General features: G+C 38.8%; 2 protein-coding genes across 2 annotated transcripts; one reads left to right on the plus strand and one right to left on the minus strand.

Moving 5' to 3' along the window:
- Positions 1-1,168: 1,168 nt before the first annotated feature.
- On the minus strand, positions 1,169-13,325 carry kctd3 (potassium channel tetramerization domain containing 3). The gene is made up of 19 exons (XM_082542793.1): positions 12,577-13,325; positions 12,160-12,213; positions 11,254-11,299; positions 10,788-10,861; positions 10,622-10,680; positions 9,877-9,957; positions 9,541-9,699; positions 8,833-8,923; positions 8,187-8,377; positions 7,870-7,985; positions 7,601-7,688; positions 6,985-7,101; positions 6,716-6,886; positions 6,452-6,607; positions 6,076-6,172; positions 5,723-5,916; positions 5,477-5,615; positions 5,243-5,365; positions 1,169-4,810 (listed from the first exon to the last, which is right to left on the minus strand). The coding sequence occupies exons 1-19, from the start codon at positions 12,645-12,647 to the stop codon at positions 4,267-4,269; spliced, it is 2,571 nt and encodes an 856-aa protein (XP_082398919.1). The 5' UTR covers positions 12,648-13,325; the 3' UTR covers positions 1,169-4,266.
- Positions 13,326-13,822: 497 nt separating this feature from the next.
- On the plus strand, positions 13,823-25,366 carry LOC309712112 (nuclear receptor-binding protein-like). The gene is made up of 18 exons (XM_082542723.1): positions 13,823-14,103; positions 14,685-15,054; positions 15,231-15,353; positions 15,549-15,650; positions 15,792-15,881; positions 16,112-16,152; positions 16,259-16,353; positions 17,015-17,098; positions 17,685-17,740; positions 17,826-17,924; positions 18,879-19,011; positions 19,352-19,442; positions 19,844-19,894; positions 20,267-20,402; positions 20,510-20,563; positions 20,686-20,749; positions 22,823-22,878; positions 23,157-25,366. Exons 2-18 carry the CDS (start codon positions 14,737-14,739, stop codon positions 23,214-23,216), a joined length of 1,653 nt encoding a protein of 550 aa, XP_082398849.1. The 5' UTR covers positions 13,823-14,103; positions 14,685-14,736; the 3' UTR covers positions 23,217-25,366.
- Positions 25,367-25,446: the final 80 nt, after the last annotated feature.

Here is a 25,446-nt window from a genome sequence, read left to right on the forward strand (position 1 = left end):
AATACAGTTCCAAAAAGCAAAATAGCTTGCTTAGAAATAATCCTTAAAATGTATGTAGCACTTTAAATGTGCCTCAGTTGCTGCTTAAACACAGTATTAACAATGGTTAAATACTACTGGATGTTACATAATGAATGAAGTCACTCTATTAAAAGGGGCTCCATGGTGATCTAGCTGAAATGTAGATTTAGGAATCCTCTTTTCTGCTGAGTTAGTATAACACAGAATTGTGCCACCAGCTGCACAGGGACTCAGTTACCACACACACAGAGTCAAAAACACAAGCACAAATACACACAGGGCCGGTGTCTCCATCAAAACTATGCAGCAGTAATTTAGTTTTGCTCCTGCGTCCCTTGAGGGGACATCAAGACATCAAGGCAAGTTTGAAATTAACAAAGTGGCAGTAACAAGCATGCCCTCGCTCAAGGACACCAATCTGACAAGGGCACTTCTAAAACATTCACAGCCACATTCACAGCTATTGTCAGCCATAGAGTAGGGGGGAGAGGCTGTGAAAAGAGAGCTTGTGGAGTGATTGTAAGGGACAGTATGGCCCTGAGCCCCACACACACACACACACACACACTTAGGGTTTTATTAAACTCATAAATCACAATGACGACAGACGCCATCGCAGAGAGGAGACTGTCTGAACGGGAAGGTTAGTGAAATGAGCGCGCTGGGGAGACACACATACACACCTTTGTGACACTCAGACAAAACAACAATTGCGCACTCTTAGTTATCCATGCAAACCTTACCCAGACGTGACTGACTTACGATGTATAGTATTAAAAAAAATAGTGTCAAAATTTTAAGTGGTAAAACTATCAGAAATTCACTTTCCTTTCAAGGATCTCATAATTTTTGTACATTTAGGAATATCAAATCCTAAAAAACACCCAAACAGCATTTGTTATAAGATTAATCCTGATATCACTTTGATGATATCTGCCCAGAAATCTCGACTGAAATGGTTCAAGACCGATGAAACATGATTCGTTTGCACTGATAAATAAAGTAAATTGGAATAAAAAGGTATGTTTCTATCTAAATATAAATGTAAATTATGTAAATAGTTGAATATTTTTTAAGAATAACAATGTGAACTTATAAAAATGAAAAAAAAATCTGTAATTTTAAGAAAGAAGCGAAACATGCTGAGTATAATCAGACGTTTTAGTGAACACAGTGGTAGTTTCAATTGCACGAACAATGTGACTCTATAGCAACTTAATATTTGATCATTACTCAATGCAGTGGTAAATAATATAGCATAATGCATACACAATGTAGAAAACAAGAATGCACAGGCCTTTTTAAATAAACAGATATGTATTTCTTTGAGCTCATTAGCATCTGGCTGCCATATAATGTAAACATAGCCAGGGGAGGTTAAGGAGCAACAGATAAGAGACACTGCAGAAGATAAACAAATAACTATGTGCAGAAATACTCATTTAACTCCATGTTCCTATAGAAAATATACATTAGCAGGTTAGGTCCGATAGCATGATTATATTAATATAGGCCTTATGTTTGTATGAACAGCGTATACATCAACACACCATTAGACAAATCAATGCATCCGCATCAGGATTTTGTTCTGATTACACGTCCACATTGCACACACTTAATGTATCAAAATGTTACATCTTTGTACAAGCCGTTAGCACACGGTCAGTTCTGTCGTCATTCAGAAATGATTACCAATGAAACATGTTACATTGCTGCTGCTTTTGGAAAAGTGTGATTAATATTTCAGGACATGGTTATGCTAATTAAGGTTGTCACTCACAGATATTTTTTTGTTTCCAACCTATATGGTATGCTTAAAACTAAAAGTACAAGTTACATTTTAAAAAAATATATAAAATCCCCCATCTTGGGAGGAAGTTTCGACTTTCCGATCTTAATGCATGTGAGGGTTATGTGCAATGTAGTCTGCTAATGTAATGTTAAGTGCCCATGTATCAACCACAACATCCGTATCGGACATTTACTGTTCTCAGTGTTGTAATGTTTATATGTTGCCAGTGCTGGCTAAAGACAGTGTGATGAAGAGCTGAAAGACTTTAAAACAGTTCACTTACTTTTTTCATATTCAAGATTTCTTTGTTTCCCTGGAACAAATTGGGGAATTTAAAAAAAAAAAAAAAAAAAGCAACCACAACATAATAAACATCAGTATCACTGTCGATCCAGAATTTCACAGTACACTCATCGGTAAATCCCTAATTACTTAATATTTAATGCCACTCTTTACATCTATTTTATCCCGCTGTAAAATCATAACACAATTCTAGCCAACAGCGACGTGGGCAGGTCTGTAACGTGCCTCCACAATGAGCTCCGTCTTCACAAGCATTTGGTCACAATTTCTTTCAATTAAAACACATTAACGGACTGATAACCGCCAAACAAGTTACATAAGGCACTGCAACAGTCATTCAACACAACACACATTTTATACCTGTTTCAAAGGGAGTAAAGTGATGTAGTGTAGGTCCTTGTTTTAGCATGAGTGTAGTGTGAAAATAAAAAAATAAATAATTAGAGTGATCTCACACAGGCACCACTGTGAAAATAATAATAATGATAAAGCAGGAACACAAACGGTTCCTCTTACTTGTGAACTATAACAACAAGCTGACAATAAAATGTGTTCTTTCTCTCTGTTGAGACAAGAACTTGACTATCTATACCACAAAATACTAAAAAGACATTTGCTTTTACTATTTTGTGTAAATATAATTTTTTTTAGCTTCGAGCACTGAATTATCTTCTTTGAATTCCACATATAGATCGTCTAATAAAATACCTCACATTTTTTAACATTGCAGTCCAACGCTTCACACAACTGTTTCAATTTTTGTCTTGTTTGAGGATCAAAGAGCCTGTTGAACTGCAATTAGCATCAAAGGAGATTAACAGCGTAACTTGACTGGAACTAACGGGTAAAACTGTGCCAGCTGGAGTGAAAAGCAGTCACTCATCCACACGGGGGTTCGACGTTTTTGCAGGCTGTTATCCACGTAGATTTCAGTTTGAATCGCCCGGGAACCAGAGTTATTCATTTCTGGTGTGCATGATAAATCCACTGTTGCATAGTACTGAGCTGTCATACAACTCTGTAAAGTTGTATCGCCTGCTTGAACTGCTCGCTCTCTATTGGCTTTTTAGTGTTGTTGCTTTAACAACAATAATTACTGTGTCCCAAAGTATTCTAGGATCCAAGTATCTGCCTAGAATTCTAGTGAAGGTAACACATTTAAGGTAAGTAAAAATCGATTGCACGACAAATTGCACATAGTGTCAGAGATGCTTGATATAATCGTGGTCTGCTCAATTCTACTGCTCTAGTGCTGAACGGATGAGTCAGCCAATCAGGTGATCAATCACCAAATGGGGTCTAGTTTTACTGATTTGTTCCCTTTTTATACCATTATAAGTGAAATAGTTTGTGATAGGTAACATGTTATGACACTGTTTTAGACTAAAACATCTAAAATGACTTATATGATAATAGAAGTAACTGTTAGTTACAGATATGAAGATCAGTTTAGATCAGGTTCTGAACAAAGTAATGCACACCTGATATAGGTTATTAGAAACACTTTGAAATATCTTGGTAAATGGTTACTGTTAGTGCTGTGGTATGTTATTAATGTTAATTAGTTCATGTTTTCACATTTAGAAGTGACCGACCACTCCTTTAACCGTACCTCGTCAAACAGACTTTTGTCCTGTTCTTGTAGTGGCTGTGTGTTCCTTAAGATGTTGCGTGAGCAACATCATAAAAGGAAGAAAAACGCATTTTTCTTTCCAGGACTGAGCCAGCAAACGATCTGATTCATGCCTAAAACTTAAAGTGCTAAAAAGATTATCAGCAATCTGTTAAGACAGCCTAAAATAAACACAGAGACAGGAGGAGCATTACTGGCACCTGGCAGATTTTTACGAGGGTGAGTGATCTAAGAAAAAAAAAGAAAAGCATTCCTGCCATGACAGTGATGTTAGCGTTGGGATGTTGTATATTTATGTTGCGCTCAGTATAACATGGCAGCACTCCTGTTGTGTGGGATTTGAAGAGAAACAAACATCCTGAACCATACTTTAACAAGGCTGTTGTGGAGGCGGAAAGGGCCGTCGCTGCTTTTTTGCTTCGTGTTCCTCTTTTGCTCTTAAATTCTGTTATCATGATCACCTAGAGAGTGTACCTCTACGAGATAACTTCCACCGAGAGCAAGAGAAAAGGCGCCTTCACAGGCTGCTGTCCTGGCTGGATGGCTCAGGTACCAGCTTCCTGTGTCGTGGTGAGGTGGACAGTTTGGTGGGGGAAGGAGAGGCATTTGAAGAAGAGTCGCTCCCACCGCCTTCTGATCCAGAGGGGACAGAGGCAAGGTGTGGAACTGGAGGAGCCCTCTTTCTCCCAAGAAAGCTTCCTTCCAGTACTCCCCTTTTCCTCACACCTCCATCAACCTTCACCGCGTCTCCTCCCGATGCAGGAGCCTCTCCTTCTTCTGACTGAGCATGTACCTTTCGCCTGACGTCACCTCCTGGAATTGGGCTGTCTGGAGGCTGCCGTGCAGATTCCTGACTGGATTCAGCTTTTGTGGCAGATACTCCAGACGCTCCAGCTGTTGTGTTACAGCTTGCACTTGTGGTACGGGAAGCCCACAGCTCCAAGACTGAGGCTCTCCTCTCACTGTCTTCAGGCCCAAAGTCACAAAGAGAGCGGCGGGCATCAGGGGTCTGCCCTGTGCTGTCCAGGACACCTCGAGTCAGGCTGAAGTTCTGGAAGTCTCTATGAAAGCATGATAATATAGACAGTCACCGCTAGATAGATAATGGAACATAATGCAAACAGGGACAACTCAGCATTTCCTGAACTTACATTAGTAGAGCATAATCAAATTACTATGTTATTGAAATGCCAAGCAAAGCGACTATAAAGCCAAGTGCTTCTGTTATTGTAAGGCACCACAAAGTTTCCATCTCTCCCTGCTCTGTCATCAGCCAGAGCTCTTCTTTGGCGAAACACAGCATTGTGGGTGAAGAACAACTGATTTAGAAAGTGGTTAAATCGCACAAGAAAAACACTCAATCTTGCTTACTAGTCTCAATATTGGGTTTTGTTTTTTTGGGGGGGTTTAAGTTTTGAAATCCTAAAGTTATCACCTTAGTATACTCTTATTTGAACCCTTCTAGTATAAGTGTTTGATAAATTATATTTCACCGGTAGCTGTGGAAGGACTCAGTTCGACGAGCACGGGCCAGCAGGGGGCTCTCTCTGTAGGGTCGCACAGCTCCATATGTAGCCTGGGTCTCGGGAATGGGCTCCGGTGCCTGTAACTGCAGACTGATGACAGAAAAAGAAGAAGTCTTTTATGTTCCTTCAAACACATCTTCTGATAATTCAGACGGCATATATAGGCTTGTAACCTCAATAAATGAGTGCTGCCTTTCTAACCTCGAACAGGACTCTCGGAGGCGTGTGTGGTGTAGCAGAGAGGGGGCGGGGCTAATGTTAGGTGTCGCACAGCGGGAGGTGCTCAGGTCGCACTGGTCCAACAGCTGTAGCAGCTCCTCCTCTGTAGGCCCACCTATATCTATCAGAAACGAGAGGAGCCTCATTAAAAACTTACTGTTTCATTAAAACAAACACAACATTCGCCTTCACATTTCTGGCTTTTCACTAATCTCTCTCCTTCCTCACCCTCTTTCTTCCTCTCTTCTCCTTTATTGGCGGTGTCCATCGCAGTGGTCAGGTCCCACATTTGGATGCTGCCATTGCCGTGACCTGTGAACAGATAACGGCGAGGTCGGGACCCCATTCGACTGGAGCCCTCACACTCCCGTACCATGAAGCAAGTGATGGTGGTCCCATCCACTGACTGCACTTCGCAGATCCTGAGACACAAATATGTCATTTACCGGTAGTAAATTTTAAAAAGAAGTGCCAAGATCCTAAAGGGACATTTAATGAAAGAAAAAAAATATCATGTATGTCAGATAATAGGAAACAAAGTCAGATAAAGGTCAGGGGAGCAGAGAGGCAGGGCATTGTACCTTTTCCCAGTTGACGAGAGCCTCACAAACAGTTTGTTGGTGATGGGGATCACCTTCTGGATAAAAACTTGCTGATCATCTCTCTCTCCAAAAGGACCTGAGAATAAAAAGCCAACTCAGTGATGTTAAGATACTGCACAAATACTGCAAAAGCCACTACGTAAGGTGGTTAATCATAATTAAATTTTATTCTTTTTCAGTGTCAGCTTCACCAACATATAGATACATTTTCAGTTAAGGTTAATAACGATGATGATGATGACCGGTAACTCTAACCCTATTTTGCACAGGGTGGGATTTGTTGTTTATCTTATCAGTGGTGGATTAAAGAAATTCATGTGTATTACAGTGCAAACACACTTTTCAACTCTCTCACCTATATCATTCCCAGAGCCGTAGCTCCCGTGACTCTCTGCTTCCTCCAGAGACAGAATCTTGAAGGAAGCTAGAGGGGTGGAGCCTGGCTGTGTGGAGATCATCCCTCTGAAACGGGTTACTGTCCACGTCCGAACGTGGTTGTTATCTGCACACACTGACAGACACAAATACACAACCACATAAGATGCAGGCAGCTGTTATCCTATAAAATCCTCTATAGCCCACACATAGACAGGGATACTGCCTGCAACACCTTCCTCACCTGATACCAAATGTTTCTCAGACAGCATGATCTTTGTCACTGGGCTCCTGTGCACAGTGAAGGTCTGAAAGAGCTGGGGTCCTGATCCTACTGTCTCTGGGTGTTGCACGATCACTCTCACTGCTCCACTACTAGTCCCATAGGCTATCTCGATCCAGTTCCCACTCACACCTGAGAGTAGGAGCAGTGGAAAAACAAAAAGCACAATATAAATATGTACAACTAAGTAACGGTAGTTTTTCTGTGGGAAGAAAAACTTGCCCACTCACTGGTTTTAGGTGTGAGGTAGACAGACAGTGCAGTGATGGCGTCATTGGATGGGTCGTGATAAAGCTCGGTCACCAAAAGATCGTTGTCTTTCATCCTCAGAGGAAATTTTTGCATGTCTGAAAAGAAGAAGAAGGTTACATGTTAGCGTGTCTTTGTTGGGGTTTTATAAGCCCTTCACTGAATCATTCACTGACTCAGATCCTGGAATGAATCCTCTTAGTAAATTTCTATCTTTTAGATGGGGGGGGGGGGAGGCCATGGTTGTTTTATAAGCATTTCATAGAGAATGATGAATGCATGAAGCAAAAAGACATCTGTGTTTATTAGAACTGTTCCAGAATATTTTACTATTTTGGGGGTTTTTTAGGTATTCATTTTTAATCTGCTTCAGTGCCTGAAATGTTTGATAGGCACAACAGTGATCATCATGGATCAAAGTTACCAAGTTGCTCCTGGTTTGAAGAGAAAAAGCAAGGGCAGTACTGCTTGGCTCACACAGAGAGGAACACCTCTGTCTGTGGCATTTGACAAGAGGTTTAAATGGAATAATGGAATAAAAAAAAAATCCATAAACTGTGTGACAGACAGAGAAAACATAAACCTGTCTGTGTGTACCTATGTAGTAGATAGAGCCATTGTTACAGCCCAGTAGCAGGAAGGATCCTGCAGTGTCACAACTGGTGATGGGAACCACATCTTGAACCTAACAAGAAAAAAAAGGGAACTAAAAATCAGTTCAGTACTGGTGCCTCTCACTGGGAAGCAAATCTAAGTTAAACAAATGCACAATTCAATTATTCAGTATATCATTTTTAATAAACACAAACAAGGAAAATCACAAGCACTCAGCCCGCTCTGTGTTTTACTCACATACGCTCTCCTACCTGCCAGTGTTGTGTGACAGCGTTCCACACTCCAACCTTTCCTGTATGACTGGTAGCCACCAGCTGGTTCCCGATAAAGAAGAGATCGTCAACAGGTACGCCGAGACTGAAAACCCCTGGGGCAGCGCGTGGAGAGAATGAACTTTAACAAAGTTGTAGAAAGCTGGAAAACGTGAATGTAGACTAAAGGTGGAGTCAGAGATTGAAGGAAGTTACGGGTGATACAAAATGGTATGTATGTATACCTATTAAAAAAATCTAGCCTGAAGCTTTAAAATGGGGGGGGGGTTCTGTTTATTTGTTTTTTGTTAGCCTACCTATCTCATTACCGCTGCCTCCATCTTGGATACTCCAGAGGATGATACTGCTTTCAGAGGCGGCAGCCACCATCTTGTCTTTATCTCCGTGTGGGCCGCCCACCACCTTTGCATTCAGTGCAATACGTTCAATGGTCCAGTCAAGGTAGGGAGAGGAAAACACCTGCTGCCATCCAGAGGATTCCTTTATCCTGCAGAGAAAAGAACACAGAAATACTTTTTACCCTCTGATTATTTTTATGCCTTTCTCGTTAAGTTTTTAAATCGAGAGTGACAAACATGCACCTCTGCACTGGAACAGTTGGATTTGGTTAAGATTAAAGAAGTCTGATATATGAGCTTTCATAAATGTGAGCGTACATACCCACTCTTATTACACCTAATAACATTTTTACCAGGTTGTCCATGTTGTAAAAAATGGATATTCGCAAAAAGAAATAATATTTTACTCTCAGTGTGGACTGTTTGCTTCAGCTATAATTAATATTTGAATCAATTTAACTCGAATAAAACCAAAGATGACAGCTTGAATGCTGGCACTCAGAAACACGAGACATAAAAGACAATGAATGCATGTGTGCATTATAAATTATTTAATGTGTCCCACTTTTGAGCTAGAGCTGTATGAGAAATGTTGTAATATTACCTGTAGCAGATTACAAAGTGCGCATAGGCTGCTACAATCCAGTTGTGGTGTCCTGCTATAATCAGCACCTTCCTAGGGTCAACCATGGGACCTGCACACACAAACAAAACACCATTAACCTCATGTCTTTCACAGCATGCTTAGCAAGACTTTTTTTCTGCCCAATTACTCATTTATTGGTTTCTAAATTACCTAAAATGTGATTCAGATCTCTAAAAGCAGCCAGACACTCTACTCTCTGTTTATTACCTCTAATATGTACATCACATGATACCATCATTAGCAAGGAGCAGACCAATTTGAAACTAGGCTACTTCAGTGAGTGCTACTAACGCGCTAAAAGGATGTCAGGTCATATTAGCTCCAGCAGTGATGCACACACACACAAACACACTGTACATGAACTGAACTCTCTTACTGGCATATAGATACTGATGTGCCACACATACGACTGTATCATAACTGTCCTTGCTCCTTCACATGCAGTAGATGCACAGTTGTTGGGGAAGGCAGAAGGCAGATTCCTGTTTCTACTGACAAGTCACTTACTACAGTTCCTGCTTGTTTTTTATTCTGAGATTACACCTACAGTATATTCCACAACTGAGTTTTCACAATTTGCTATAATAGATGTAAGCACATGCAAAATCTTCAGATTATGACTATTATTCATCTTCTGTATTCAGAGAGATGTCGCAGGCTACTTGCCCAGTTTGTGGCCGTCATCTGTTCCAGGCGAGGCAGAGAAGGATGGGTGAGAAAGGGGGCCAACGCGGGTGAAGCCCTCTGCTCCACTAGGGCCTGGCCGTTCATCTGAAGCAGAGCCAATGGGTGCTGATGCGGGGCTTGATTTTCGTGCAGGGATGGCTGTCAAGATTAACAGAAATTTATAAATAAAAATTCCTGCTGACTTTCACTTTTGTGCTGTTCTAGAACTTAAAAGCAGGTTATTTCCATTTTCCATTTTTAAGATATTTTTAAATAAAACCTCAGAAGGATGATCTTTCAGTTCAGTTTCAGTGTCGCTCAGTTTCACGTCTTTACCTGGGGGTGGCAGGTAACCATGGAAGAGAACACTACCACATGATGAGCGGTCCAGTTCCTCACACAACAGCAGGCGACGCACTGCACATGTATGCACGCACACAAAGACAGAGGGGCAGACAAAAAAACAAAGCAAAAAGCAACAATATGCAAATTAGTATTAGGTCATTATCATAATAACATTAATATGGGTTACTTAATATAGTTACTGCTGCTGATTTTCTTTTTCTTTACTGATGGAAATTTTCCTCAGGATCTCGTTCTTTAGTTTGTTTTGCCAAAGTTCATGTCCACTTTGATTCAAATTAGATCCAAGTACTTTGTTCTGTATATACGAAGGTGATCAGCTTTCACTGAGGTAAGCTTCCCATTTGAGTACAGAGACAATGCAGGGAAGTTACAAACACTGAAACAGGATGTAAAACAACATTAGAGTACGTGGAACTAACACTATTACAGCTGCGAGGTTGGTTAAATTGAGCCTCAAAAAAAACATTCACTAAAGAGCAACATTTCACATTAACGACAGCAGCTCTTTGTACTATACTCGTTCCAAAATAAACCCCAACCTACTCAACTATTATGCAATACCTGCTGATATTGGAGACATGGAGTGAACACTGCAAAATGTATTGGCTGCAAAACAGGTTTATTTTATAATAAACCTGTTTTGCAGCTTTCCACAATGTTTGTACTCATACTTGGCTGACTCGGTTTCCTGTTAAAACTTTGTTCCACAACATACCCAGAGGAGTAATCCCATAAAACTCTGCTTCATGTCTCAGGACGCTGATGTTGACACCCCTGCAGAGAGAAACAAACAGCATATTTGTTCTGTAAGTTACGAGGAACAAAGCGACAGAATTACACCAAAAAATAGATATTTTCTGAACATCATTAAGACTGCTCACCGCAGGTCCAGTTCTTTGGTTCGGAGGAAATTCAATATTGGTGCAAAAGCTGTCGGGTCTCTGTCAATAAATATCTGAAAGGCAGAAAATCAGTTGGTGAGGACTGAAGATCCAGTAGTTTGTCGCAAACAAAAGCTGACTAACTATTAAGTCACTTGATTGGAGAGTTAATGAAAATGTCACGGCTCTGGAGAGTTACAGTGAACATTTCTGTTTATTTTCTAACACTTTTCAGAATCCACAACAAATTCTGCAACTAAAGTTATGAAGTCAGAAGTGGCCTTGCAAAAACAGCGCGTCATCCAACAGCAGAGAAGTGGATGTCAGCTCATCTGCTCATCTCAGCATCATGTATCGTACTTCAGAACAGTAATGTGTAACAGACAAAATGTCATGTCCTTTTTTCCCCCTGATGTTGGATGGTGCCTGCAGATGCTGCCCCAGTTTGGAAGCAACAGCTACTCACAGCTCCAGTTTCATCCCGAAGAGTGGAGATCCTTCCACTCAGTAAACTGGAAAAGAGACACACACAAGAGTTCTCCAGTTAGCTAAAGCACATCTCTATTTCCACTTACCACCAGTGTCACCACAACAAGGAATTATTTTACAATAACAAACACTTGGCTAGCCTGTTGACACTGAAATACAAATTATTACCATGTCAGTGTGTGCTGTTATTAACTATGACTATTAAGCTGAAAGAGTCTGCATGAAAAAGAAAAAAAAAAACTTCAGACAGCTGGCAGCAGAGCAGATAGACTGACAGACGGGCAGACAGACAGGTGCCTTGGCAGGCATTTACACTACTTGGTCAGCTGTTGTCAAACTGTGAGCCAGTCCAGTGTTTTGAGTTTGTTACGACTCTGGTATCTGCCTAGCCCCAATCAGCTGTTTAGCCTTAGAGGGTAGGATTCCCTCTAAGGCTAAAATCTGATTTTAAAAAAGCCACACATTCCAATACCTTTATTATAACATTTACATTGAACACTTTTGCACTGAGGACTACTTTATTATGAACCTTTTTCCGGTAATAGTGAATAGTAATTCTAATCCCCTGATATTTACCATCACTGGGATTGTAGCGGGATGAAGTAGGGCAGAAATGACATAATGTAACATCCATACTTAACATTAATTATGTAATATGAATGAGTGCATAGTAATATGCTCACTGAGTCTGACTGCTATATGCATTTAGATCATTTTTCTACACAGCAGCTGTAGACAATACAGAGAAGTCACACAATTTACAACTAAAGTGGAGCTTCTTATTTGGTAGCAGCAGTAAGGGAAGAGCAGTAACGCAATCAGCTCCGTGTATTAACCAAATATATCCCATGTGCTTTACAAGAGTCTGGCAGCATTTACAAACCTTGAAAAGAAAGAGTCTGGGATCCACATCAGAGTCTGTCTGGAGGTGCTGAACCTGCAGTATGAATTATAACAAAACACAGTATTGTGAAAAAATAGAAAGTTGCATCATTAAAATCGTGACTGGGCAATCTGTCGACCAAGAGGTATAATTAGTGGTCACAACAATGACTGGTGTGGCTAAAAGAAGAAAAAAAAACTGCCTTTATTATGAAACTAATATATTGTGTATTTTCAGTGTGTACATTATCCCTCGTGTGTAAGAAAGTAGGAGTAACGATCAAGTAAACAAGCTTGTGTCTACTCGAGCTACATCCGTGGCTGTTTGTCCATGTAAACACACATCATTACCCACAGGAGCTCAAATTTCACAAATAATTGCCATCATCTTTTGAGGTGTCCCACTGACGAAGCTTACCTCGTCCCACCGACGTTTAACTGAATGATCTCTCCCATCGCAGGCGTTAAACTGTTACCATTTGTGGCCATGATGAAGTGAACCAGCGAACAGTCGCTGCTCCGTTATGAACGTTTCTGTCACGAAGGCTAGCTTGCTAACGCTCCAGTCCCCAGCTCAGCTGATGCCCCGACTCCTCAGCCTCACAGCCTCTCCTGCTTCCACCTTCCATAAAATATCAGTTATACACGACCTATGTGAATCGCGTTGCTATCATGAAGCCTCCGCATAGTGAGCGAAGACGGGCTGGGAGTGTTTTTTAATCAAAAAGGCAGCCACACAATAATTCCTTTATTTCCCTGCGCGCTTGTTTGCATCACTGCATAGATGTAAATCGTGGATACTAGGTTGCGCAGGATTTTAGCAACGTGAAACAGCTGTACGAGCCAGCTAAAAAAAAAAAAAAAAAGGCAAGAGAGTTCCCCTCTAGCAACTTCCGCTTTCGATGAAACCACGTGGTGCCAATCGCTAAAACAATGTTTTAAGGGGAAAATTATTTTTAATTTATAATTAATTTAGTATTGCTAACCGGCACGAGATACGTACGTTTAATTAATTACTAAAATAGTCGTATGACATACAAGCACATATTTATGAAATTACAATGCCCAGTGAGAACTTTTGAACTTGTATCTCATATTAAGGGATCTATCTGGATTGTTGTTCAACACAAGTCGCCAGAGCAAAATGCATTTTATTTTGCACGGTAAAAAAAAAAAAGTGCAGCATAAAAATAAATACAAAACTGTATACTTGGTAGGTTGAAAATTTGAGATACCTAACTCGGAATTTTCCGATTACTCGATTTTTTTTTTCAGTTGCGGAAATATGAATATGAAATAGCTCAAATTCAAATAATCACACAGTTTTAATGGTGTTTAGCCTCAACGATCGTGTGATGGAGTAAAAACAAAATCAAAGTATATATCCATCTATATGTAACCATCCATTCATCTATTATATATATATTTTTTTCCATGTATATTTATATATTTATTTATTTTATTTATTTTTTCTAAAATATTAAAAATCTATATATTGTTCTTCTTTTTTTTATTATTTAATTTGTTTTATCAGACACAACATTTTGTTTCTTTCTTTGTGTGTGTCTGTTAGATCATGCGTTGTTAAGTTTGGATAAAAATATTAACCACTCCCACACAACATCGAGGGGAATTATGGACCCAGACACAGCTAAATTTCGAACTCCGGCCTAGTGCTTTGGACAAAAATAATGTAGCCTTTTTGTGTAACATTTTTAAATTGCGTTATTCGACGTACTCACCGCTCTGCGTTTTCTGTGCGCAAGCAAGCGCTCCTCAAGTGTTGCCCCGCCCCTCCCACTTATGCTGTGCGAAAGGGACTTGAAACCCTGCAACATTTTTTATGGCGAACTAACATTTTTTATATTGCCGTCTCTTTGCAGCTTTTCCATCAGTATGTAACCCTGGGCTGTTTGTTAACTTTGCGGTGCTCTCGTGATCCACGGTAAGACGTTAGTATGTTGCTGTTCAACTTTTTATGTTGGCAATCTGTTTATTTACCTTTCATTAGCTTGTTAGCCTGGGGAAAGTTAGCCAAGGAGTGGGTGGTTGAACTTTAAGCTAACATTGAACACTAGCAGGAACCTAACCAAATAAGTTCACTTACACGAGTTATTTAGTCTCCTGTAACAGTAATGTCATTTTGCGTCTAAGCTATCAGTAAAGCGCAGGGCTTCCTCTCTCAGTAACTTAAACACACAATTATAGGTAAAGAAACTAGAGTCGGAGAGGAAATGTGAATTACAAATTTTGCTAATGCATCCTGAATGCATCTTAACTTCTTACTACTTGGAAAGAATTGTAGCTAATTTATTAGCACTAACGACTCATCCATTCTTCGTGAAAACACCTTTGGATGTTGAACAGCCATTTTTAATCAATACAGCTGTTATTAACACACGATATGGACATAAATGGGAATGATTCTCAACTCTTCTACCTCTTAGAACACGTTGTCCTTGTTATATAAAAAAAAAAACCATAGAAGCCCTCTCACGTTCTATACATATGTGTTATTGTTTACAGTCCTCCCTTCTGATCGCTACGTTGTTGAAAAGCCTGCCTGAGAAGAAGATGGATGTGTGACTCGTTCAAACAGAGAAAGGAGAAACAAGAAAGAGACATTGTGTCACTTGTTTCAACTCAGAACCTGTGTGTTATGATGTCTGAGTCAGAGGAGAGGGGAACTCCCTGTACTGAGGGAAAGCCAGAGCTCACATCAGGAAACATGTCCAGTACTACCCACCAGGTACAAAGTGGACCCTCTGTGTCTCCATCTGTGTCCTCTGTCCAGCCTAGTACTATCTCAGCGACAGAGGATGAGGACGAAAGTGAAGATGAATCATATATTCTGGAAGAGAGCCCTTGTGGCCGCTGGCAGAAACGTAAAGAAGAGGTAAGGGTGGATCATTGAGGTAAACTATAAAATGAGGCATAGATGAAAAACAAAATGCTGGAGAGAATAAAAAAAGATGACGAAAACACAAAACTTGAGGAAGGTGTTTTTGATATCTGCTTCATTTTGGTAGTAAAACATCTGACCTCATGAGCCGCTCTTCCCTTTAAATGTAGGTGAATCAGCGTAACGTCCCAGGGATTGATGCTGCATACTTGGCTATGGACACAGAAGAAGGAGTGGAAGTAGTTTGGAATGAAGTTAAGATCTCAGAGAGGAAAAATTTCAAAATGCTGGAGGTGAGGCACATTGTTACAAAGTGATCAGGCACATTGTTACAAAGTTCATAGTGACGCTGTGGCATTTTTTGAATTCTATGAGTGATGTCATCGGGAGCTACTTTACAGGAACTCTCTATGAGCAAGTGGAAAAGCAACATTTTGTACTATTTTATTATAACTGCTATGCTTTCTGTCCTTTTTTCTTGGATTTAGGAGAAGGTAGAGGCTGTATTTGATAACCTGATCCATTTGGAGCATGCCAACATTGTCAAGTTTCACAAATACTGGGCTGACAAAAAGGACAACGGGGCCAGGGTGAGTCTCAGGCTTTTGGAGACATTGTTTCATATTCTGTCAACTCCATAAGAATTATTACTATTGCCCTGAAATAATCACAGTTTACATTTGAACAATGTCTCTCTTTGTGTTTTCTACACACTTCTTTATCTCCCTAAGGTGATTTTTATTACTGAATATATGTCATCTGGAAGCTTGAAGCAGTTTCTGAAAAAGACAAAGAAGAATCACAAGACCATGAATGAAAAGGTAAAAAAAAAAGACTTTATAATACTGCATATGTACTAGAATATATGAAAAGTCTTCTCTAAAGGTAAAAAGTAACTGTGTTTAAAGCCAGAATGTGGGACTGTCTTTCTGGAGCAAAGCGTAGTTTTCATATTATAGTAACAAATATGTGCTTCTTATTATTTGGTTAAATGTCAAGCCATTTTGGAAACCAACTAGAAATTGCTCTGATAAATTGTATGATCCTATAGGCTTGGAAGAGATGGTGCACGCAGATTCTTTCAGCTCTAAGGTCATTTTTAAAAATGTTCTTTTATTTTAATATACACTCACATTGATAGAAATCCAGTACATTGTATGTAATTGTAATTTCTTTTTCTTTTTTTCCTGATATGCAGTTATCTTCACTCCTGTGATCCTCCCATCATCCATGGCAACCTGACCTGTGACACTGTCTTCATTCAGCACAACGGCCTCATCAAGATTGGATCAGGTATAAAATTACACAGGTTTCATCCCCTGCGTTTTAGGTAGTGAAGGCAAAGCAACAGTAAAGGAGTCAAATTATAATAAATTATGGATTAAGAACCAAAGTTTTCGTAGAATTAAACAGGAAATTTATGTGATTTTATGTACAAAAGAACAAGAAACAATGTTCAAGTGTTCAAGTCTTGCCAGTGTTAAATGTATATTTAATACACAGCCCCTATTATTGCTTTTAGTTTGCAAGCTGAGCAGGAAATAGACTTTGAGGAGTTCAGACTTCTTATATAATGGTCAAATCTTTGCCTTGTTCTTGTACAAACCAGTCCTGCACATCATATGAGGGAACAAAAGTTGTGCATAATGTGGTTTAGAAAACCAATTTTCTGAGTGTAAATATGGCTACAGTGACTCAAGTGTAACCACAAAGCCTCCAGACAATCCCACACTAAAGTTTAAACAACAGAAGGTAATATTTACATCGCTAGTTTATGAATTTGGTTCATCTTTTCATCGCTTATCTTTCTTGTTTTTGTTTTTTTGTTTCATTACTTTTTTTTCAGTTTGCAGTTTTGCTTCTTCCTATCCTATGCTTACTTTTCAGACTTTTCTTACTTTTTCTCTCATCTTTCTGTGTATTCTGAAAATAATTGTCCTTATCTCATTTGCAGTTGCTCCAGACACCATTAACAACCACGTAAAGACTTGTACCGAGGAACAGAAAAATTTGCACTTCTTTGCTCCGGAATATGGAGGTAGATTTTCTCTTATTACTGATATTAGCAATTTATACCTATGATACAGCTCTGTTGGAAAACATGTTTAAACACATGAACTTCAGCTTTCTCACAAAAATATTTTTATTATAGTAACATGATTGAAAAGTCAGGGTGTTCCATATTTCATTTTCTTTGCTTTAGTTTAAGAGAGTACACGTTTTTCTCTTCAAAACCCTTTCTGTTAAATAAAATATGGCAAGCTTGTATTTTTATACAAACAGTATTTTATGTAAATGTATATAACATCAAAGTATTAGAACAATATAAAATGTAAGGAAGAGGTCCTTGGAGGCATACTAAATTCTTATGCCCTATTCTAATATTTTTGCTTATTGCACAGTTATTTTTCCATTGAAATTGCAAGCACAAAGTACTTCATGCAACAGGATCATGTATGCTCTTATTAATATCTCTTTTTGGGTTGGGGTTTTTTTTTTGTTTTTTTTTTGGTTTTTGGGGGTTTTTTGGTCAGCTGTCAAAGACGCACTTTTGATTATTGGATCATAGGTCTTAGTCTAGATTACGATGTAATATATGTACATGCTGTCTTTTCCCATTGTAGATGTTGATGTTACTACAGCCGCAGACATCTACTCCTTTGGCATGTGTGCCTTAGAGGTGAGATGGGACCCGTAGTATATGATATATAAGAGCTTAAACTGTTTCCCAGAGCTGTCTGTTAATGAGTGCTGATGTGTTGCAGATGGCACTGTTGGAGATTCAGGGGAATGGAGACTCTTCTCATGTTTCTCAGGAGGCCATCAACAATGCCATACAGTTACTGGAGGACCCACTGCAGAGGGTGAGATTCAGTATATCGTGTGTTTGTAGGCGTCAGCATCTTTATTCAGTCATGATCAAAAGTTTAACACCTCTTAAAAAAATAGCAAAAAATCATATTTTGCATGGTTGGATCTTAACAAGGTTCCAAGTAGAGCTTCAACATACTGCAACAAGAAATGGGAGTAAGACAAAACATTTTTCTGGACATAACCAGTGGCCGTCTTGAAGCTCCATTGTTCCACTGAAGGAAAAAGCACCTCACACCATTTTTTTGAAGGCCTTCAGTCTCAGATGCTGTCTGATGTTTATGGGGCTGCAGTCTGCACCAGTAACAGCCTTAATTTGGGTTGAGGACCATCCAGTGTCTTGAACGACAGCCAATTAGATCCTCCGGCTCAGTGCTGGTGAAATTTTTTTTTTTTGGTTCTTCCAATTAACCACAACCCTCAGGATCATTTAAGAAATTCCAAATGACTGTCTTACTGCGTCCCACCTCAGCAGCGATGGCGTGCTGCGAGAGGCCCTGTTTATGCAGTTCAACAACCTCACCGTGTTCAAAAAGGGAACGTTTTTATTTTTTTTTGCCTTTGCCATCAGAACGTCATGACAGTGTGAGTATCTGACAGAAAATGACATTGAATCCACATTTTTGCACAGATTTGGCCTCGTGGTCCTAAACATTTGGTCCTAAACTTTTGATGAGGTGTTTCAGTTTAAGCATTACTTTCATTAAATTGCATGCTCAAAAAATGCTTTGTCTCATTCCCATTTCTTCTGTATATTATAGTTTTTGTTTCCTTTTCCTGCCTCCCTCCCTCACCCTCAACCGGTTGCAGCAGATGTATGCCCCTCCCTCTCCTGGTTCTGCCAAATGTTTTCTACCTGTTAAAAGGGAGTTTTTCCTTCCCACTGTTGCCAAGTGCTTGCACACAGGAGATCACCTAATTGTTGGGTTTTTTCTTATGTTATATAGGAATTAATCCAGAAGTGCCTGGAATGTGACCCTCTTGCCAGACCTACAGCCCGGGAGCTTCTTTTTAACCAGGCTCTCTTTGAAGTACCGCTCTTAAAACTGCTGGCTGCACACTGTATTGTCAGCCATCAACGTAAGTCCCTTCCCCCCACCAAAAACAAAGTTTTATCAGGCTTAAAACTTGCAAACCTCTCATGAAGAAGACATTTTTTTAAAACTGAACAAGCAAATTTAGAAACATAACTTTAAACTGCATTGTTAACAGTGTGATAAACATATTGCACTGCAAGTTTCATAAGGTTTTTTTCTGCTAATTCATTGTCATCTTTTTGTGGTGTGGTACTGAGCAAAACAGGTCGCAAGCTAGTGTGACTAATGGTGTCATTTCCTGCCTCTTGAACAGATGCAGCAACAAGCATGTATGCAAGTGTAAATTTAAAGATATTTACTTTTATGTTAATTTAATTGCCCAGACATGATTCCTGAGAATGCCCTCGAGGAGATCACTAAGAAACTGGACCCAAACCTGGTTGTTGCCGAGACCAAAGAGGATGTTCAGCTCAAGTAAGTGCCAAAGGCTGATATTCGTGTTGTAGTTTAACTGAACATCTAAAATTATGTTTTTATTTTGCACCTTATAGCAGTAACATCAGTGATATAAAGTATTCTCTAGGTTGTGTAGTAGTAGAACCTACTGCTTATTCAGCAATATAATATAATAGCTGAAGGGTTGTCAAATAACCCCCCGCTATATATATATATATATATATATATATATATAGCGGGGGGTTATATATATATATATATATATATATATATATATATATATATATATATATATATATATATATATATATATATATTTTTTTTTTTTTTTTTTTTTTTTTTTTTTTCATTAATCATTATAATATATTAAATATTTTCTCAAATGGTTCAAAAAAGTACTATTCCCTTTTTTTCTGTAGGCTTTCACAGTTTCCAGCTTTGGAGCTGGACAAGTTTTTGGAGGATGTGAGGTAAATGCACAGCTACTGCTATTAACCCTGTGCTCAAAAATGGGTCTGGCCACAAGGAGGCAGCAGTGGGCCATCTGACTGTTTTTTGTACTGCCTCCACTTATCTTTTAAAGTACTATATGATGTGATACTATTTTTGATATTTTCAGTATCTTAGATTTTGTGGCTATTATTTGTTAAAAAAATAAAATGTTGTGTTTTGGGCCTTTGTCTTCAACTATTAACCATATTTATTGTCAAAGGAGCTTGCAAAGAAAATAAATACACTGATTTATCCAATTCCCATTCTTATTCCATTGTTTTATCAGTTCACTTTGTTTCTTTTTTATGTTTTCTCCACATTTTCCTTTCTTTTTTCTCTCTTTTGATCAGGAATGGTATTTATCCAATGACGGCATTTGGGCTGCCCTGTCCACATCAGACTCAGAAGGAGACTATTAAATCTCCTGTAGTCATCCCTCCAGTCAAATCCCCAACGCCTGAACCTTCAGAGCTTGAGACACGGAAGGTGTGTAAAACAACTTATACCGGCATAATGGACATTGAACTGGCCACTGAATGAAGACACAGCGCATCATATAAAGTTCTATTGTGACTGCTCTTCTTTTTCTGCAGATTATTCAGATGCAGTGCAGCTTTGAGCCTGTCGAAGAGGGAGCAAAGTATCATGTAAGAGTTATAACATTAGCAGTTTTCTCTTTTTATTTTTAAAATAATTCAAAATACAACAACCCTGCTGCAACAACTTGAAATGAAAATAACCTTTTCTCAATCTGTTTCTGTCCTTTTAGCTTACATTACTGCTGAAAATGGAGGATAAACTGAATAGACATCTAAGCTGTGACATGTTACCTCGTAAGATCAACATATTTCATATCTTATTATCAGTTCATATGACATGGTGACACATGTGTAATGAGCTTGAAAAAGCTCAACGCTGTTGTCGGTCAAGTATAGAAAATTTGGAAGACTTGCTTTATAAACACACAAAAAAAAAACAATATTTAAAATTTCCATCAGCTAAACCTTAATGGCCTCTGGTAGAGGTTGTAAACATGTCAGACTTCAGAGTGAGGTTTTTATAAAGAATAAGTATTTTGTCGATAGGTTTGCATTTAGGGTTAATGATAGAATTTCATTTGCATGTATTGGTAAACAAGGTTGACGAGGTTGTAAATATCTGAGTGTGATTTTTATTACTTTTAACATGAAGTATCTGTCTCCACGTGTTTGTACTGAGGCATGTAGGAAAGTGAGAGTAAAGTTCCAGAGAGAGCTTGAATGGCGTCACAATGTATACAGTGTGCATGACTATTTTAGGCTGGAAGACTAGCTGTCGCTTGTGTGTCATGAAAATCTTGTGCTTATTTTAAAATTTTATTTGACGTGCTTTTATTAGATGGTTGCCTTACTGGCTTTACAAATGCTGAAATCTGATCAGTCTTCATTATGGAAAAAGAAAAGGGTTTTGTTTTTGTTTTTTTAATTTTGCTAGTTTTTGAAAGACAAGTAGAAGCTTGAAGGGAGGCAAATGAGAATATAACATACAACTGGCAGTGTGATCTGATCTAATGCACATGCACAAACAGGTATGGTAGGCATGTGTAATGTTGCAGGCGTGTGGAGAATGTCAGGCCTGTGAAAGGCTGCAGCTGACAGCTGTCACCTCCTGTGTCAAGATCTGCTCATTTCTTCCCGGGCTTTCATCCCCCTGTCTCTCATTTACAGACTCAGTTTGTCACAGACTCAGTTTGTCACATACTCGCATGCGTTCACTTTACTCTATCTCTTTAGCATTTTCTGTTTCTCACACCATATGTCTTCTTTTGGACACTTGCACCCAAATGCCACTGAAATACTTGATGAAACTTTACCTCCACGCGCACCCACACTTACTAATCATGCCTTGTTCTTGCAAGCTCTAACTCACATTGAGCCACTCAGATTTCACCACCTTGCATTTTGCATGGTTAAATCCTGCTACAACATATATACAAGTAAAGCATGTTTACATTAAAGGTAAATGGGTGCTAATTTTGTTAAATGACTTAATACCAGACCACAAGGAGCAAACAAGTGAGGAAGCCTCACCCTGAACTTGAATATCAAACCCCTCTTCATGTAGCTGGGGCCCATGGGTGTGTTTGTTAATGTCAAAGTTATTGGATCCTCTATCTCCTCCTGCAGCTTGTGTTGTCCCAGCCACATTCCTGGTATAGTTATAAATTGACAGCTGTGTTATTAAAAATTGACAGACCATGACAAACCACACAAAGCACAGAGTAGTGCAGCCACTATAGCGATAATGGAAAAAGTTTCAAAACATTAGGTTATAACCAAACAGGTGGTCTTGGAAGGAAGTAGGCAACAAAATTTGTGATAATACTTTGTTCTGAACATTTTACCAATGTCTTAATGTATTCTGAGCAACCTAGCAATTATGTAAGCACCTTTTCTGCCAGTTTTTAGGTAAACAGTGTGTATAGTCGCATATTGCTGTGAAAAAGAAAGAACGGGAGTAGATGTTGACAAACTAGATAAAACTAGATTAGATTTGTTTTTGTTTTTTATGGCTGTAGAAAGAAGAGTTGGGAGATACTAAGACTTCAAAAAGAGACAAACATGGTTTAACAGTTTTTGACCTGGCAGAACCACTTTTGTCCTTTTCTTCTAATTTGATAAATCTCTTCCGGCCCCCTCAATACTAGATGCTTGTTGCCTTATAACATTTAAAATTTGCACAGCCATACCACAAAAATGTTTTAGTGGTGCAAAGAGCAACCAGAGTAGTTGTTGTTTTTTTAATTCATCTTATGTGGTGTGTGTGTGGGGGTACTTAACACTTTTATTAGCTTTAGCTTCATGGGTGTGTGTGCTGAAGTTGTGACTGTGAATTACTGTTACAAACTACATTGGTATGTCTTTCAGATGAGAACTTTCAAGACTTGTCCGTAGAGTTGGTGCAACTGGGCTTAATCAGTGAGGTGGGTTTTTTTTTTTCCTGTGTTTAAAAAAAAAAAAAAATCATTGTGTGTGTGTGTGTGTGTGTGTGTGTGTGTGTGTGTGTGTGTTATTTCCAGTGTTTGAAAGTGGCAGCTGATCATAATTAATATACTCTCCCACACGGAGACATTTTTTTTTTTTACTTTTTTGACAACATTTCTTACTTCCTGACACAGTTTCTGTTATATATTTATTTATTTGTATGTATGTGTGATTATAACATCCTGGGTTGTTGTCATTGTCTTTATGTTCTCTGCAGGTGGACCAAAACACAGTAGCCATTCAACTAGAAGAATCATTCAACCAAGTTCCTCACTAGCAATGGCTTACCAGACCATCGCTCTCAGCCTTGTTACATGTTCTTTTTTGTTACTCAACACAGTGACTACCTGGTTTGCTTGTTTCATTTTTATTTTATTTTTTTAACGGAAGCCTTAAGCGATGATGTGACCAAAGGAGAAGCGATTTCTTACTTCAGGGAATAACATTTCCTAAAAGCTCCCAAATATTAAAAGTAAAGCCAGATGACTCCACGCAAACCTTCAGTAGTAATTTGAAGTTTTTTTATTTTAAAAGTCAAATACATACACGCCTACAATATGTTCATGCCAGATCCTTTTGAATGATTTGGCTATTAAGTTAGGTATGTCGAATTGCAAGCTAAACTTAATCAGTGCTGGAACATTGATCAAGTTTATCACACTTAGTTGCAGTTTTATATTGAAAGCTACACTTTCCTCACAGTTGTATTTCAGGGCAGGGTGTTTACATAATGATTTGCCTGACCTGTTTGTGTTCTGGGAGGAGATGGTGTAAAACTTCATCAGACCTCATTCTGGCCTTTAAGAGTCACACGGTTTTCTTGCTCCTGTTTTACAGTAGAATCTAACACCTGTTGACAGTCAGCAAAATTGTGACTTGGAGGGAGGTGGAGGGATGCTTTTCCACACCAAGGAAATCTAGAAAACAACTTACATCAGTTTCTTCTCGTTTGGCCCCTCGTTACATGATAGAGCATTCCCACCTCTTTGAATTTCAGTGTTTGTTAGACCAACCAAGTGCCTGTTGCGTTAAATATGTGGAATAGTTTGAAACTGGGTAACAGACACTTGCTTTATTTCACTTGATAGTTTAAAAAAAATCTATGTAATTTAAAAGGCCTTTGGTACACAACAAAATGTGTGTGCATTTCACATTTTGAGAAGCCATCTTACCCTCTTTCTCTGAAAGATGATCTCTTGGTTACTTTAAGATACTGTGAACTCAGTGTTACTGAATTTCTCTTTTATTTTTTTTATGGGTTTGCTTTACTGTAGGCGCTCTTGCCTGTAATTCCTTCTTTCATATTGTTTTTATGTTGTTTGGTTTTACCATTTGCTGCTTGTTGGGTTCGCACACGGTACTCTTCCCTTAAGTCTTTCAGAGAGACTTGTGTACTAAACTCATCTGCCATATCTTGTAGAGAGATGACCCAGGCTTTTCTTTGTGTGTTTTATACATGTTAATCCGAAATAGCATGTGTTTTTCTTTATTTGTTTACAGCAACAGCACAGACACCACGCTGATAGTCTCAGCCAATACACAACCCGTTGTGTTTCCGTTGTTTTCTTTGCTAAACAGTGATTTTTGCTAAAACTCGGACCTGTTGCATTGAGCACAGACACTTGTGTAAACACCTTTTACATCATACAGGTCTTGTTTAGACCTGTGTTGTGACCAGGGAGTTAATTGTGGCCTTTTTGTGACATTGTGGCACAAAACTCTTTTTGAACTACTGGTACTGCTGTCTGAAAGCTCAAACAATTTAGGAACTTAAACAGGTAGTAAAATTGCTAGAAAAACAACTGTTGCGTACGATAACTTCTGCTGTGCTGGTATTTTATTAAAAATATACTTCTAAGTGTATTGTAACTAGTCTAGCAATCCGATGAAAAGTTGTTTGCGCTTTCAGACTGATATTTAATCCAATGCTGGTTATTGAGCTATAATATTTAAGCTGTACACCTCTCTGTTAAGATGATAATCCAGTGATTTCAGTGGTCTTTTTCACCAAGTTCAGGTCACTATTTTTCTCCCACCTTCTTTTGTACATAAGTGTTCTGTCCTATTCCATTATTTTCCACTGTCTACATGTGTGTTTGTGAACTGGCAAGGTTGTATTTTCCAAAGAGTTGTTCTCATGCCAGCCAGGAGAATGTAAATGCAACACATGTAGAAGTGGTTTAAAAAAAAAACAACCAATGTGATGCACCTGAGTTTTATACTGACTCTCTCTCCCCTGCACCTCTGTTCTCTCTTACTTTTGTACCTTTCCAGCCAGTTTGTGATGAAACTGGTTAATAAGTTATTGTACAGGGTGTGCAGCTTTAGCCAGTTACTCCATGATACCAGCTTTTGGTTATATTTTGAAATTCCTACATTTTGTATTTCAAAGAATACTGGTTCTTACGAATAAATGTGTGAACTGCATCATGACTTTGTGTTTTTGGAGTCGTTTACGAATCAGAGTTTCACAGTTTTGTGCCGGATACACCATTAGTGAGAATTAC

This window comes from Aulonocara stuartgranti (genome assembly GCF_965226115.1).
Source record: "Aulonocara stuartgranti genome assembly, chromosome: 1".
NCBI classification, from domain to species: Eukaryota; Metazoa; Chordata; class Actinopteri; order Cichliformes; family Cichlidae; genus Aulonocara; species Aulonocara stuartgranti.

Excerpts from the sequence above, each read along its gene's own strand:
- kctd3 (XM_082542793.1), bottom strand. The coding sequence starts at position 12,647 with ATGGCCACAAATGGTAACAGTTTAACGCCTGCGATGGGAGAGATCATT. Across the intron at positions 7,986-8,186 it reads AGGCAGCGGTAATGAGATAG|GGGTTTTCAGTCTCGGCGTA; the intron begins GTAGGCTAACAA and ends GCGCTGCCCCAG. Across the intron at positions 7,689-7,869 it reads CTGTCACACAACACTGGCAG|GTTCAAGATGTGGTTCCCAT; the intron begins GTAGGAGAGCGT and ends TTTTCTTGTTAG.
- LOC309712112 (XM_082542723.1), top strand. The coding sequence starts at position 14,737 with ATGTGTGACTCGTTCAAACAGAGAAAGGAGAAACAAGAAAGAGACATT. Across the intron at positions 15,354-15,548 it reads AAAATTTCAAAATGCTGGAG|GAGAAGGTAGAGGCTGTATT; the intron begins GTGAGGCACATT and ends TCTTGGATTTAG. Across the intron at positions 17,741-17,825 it reads TTGGCATGTGTGCCTTAGAG|ATGGCACTGTTGGAGATTCA; the intron begins GTGAGATGGGAC and ends GATGTGTTGCAG.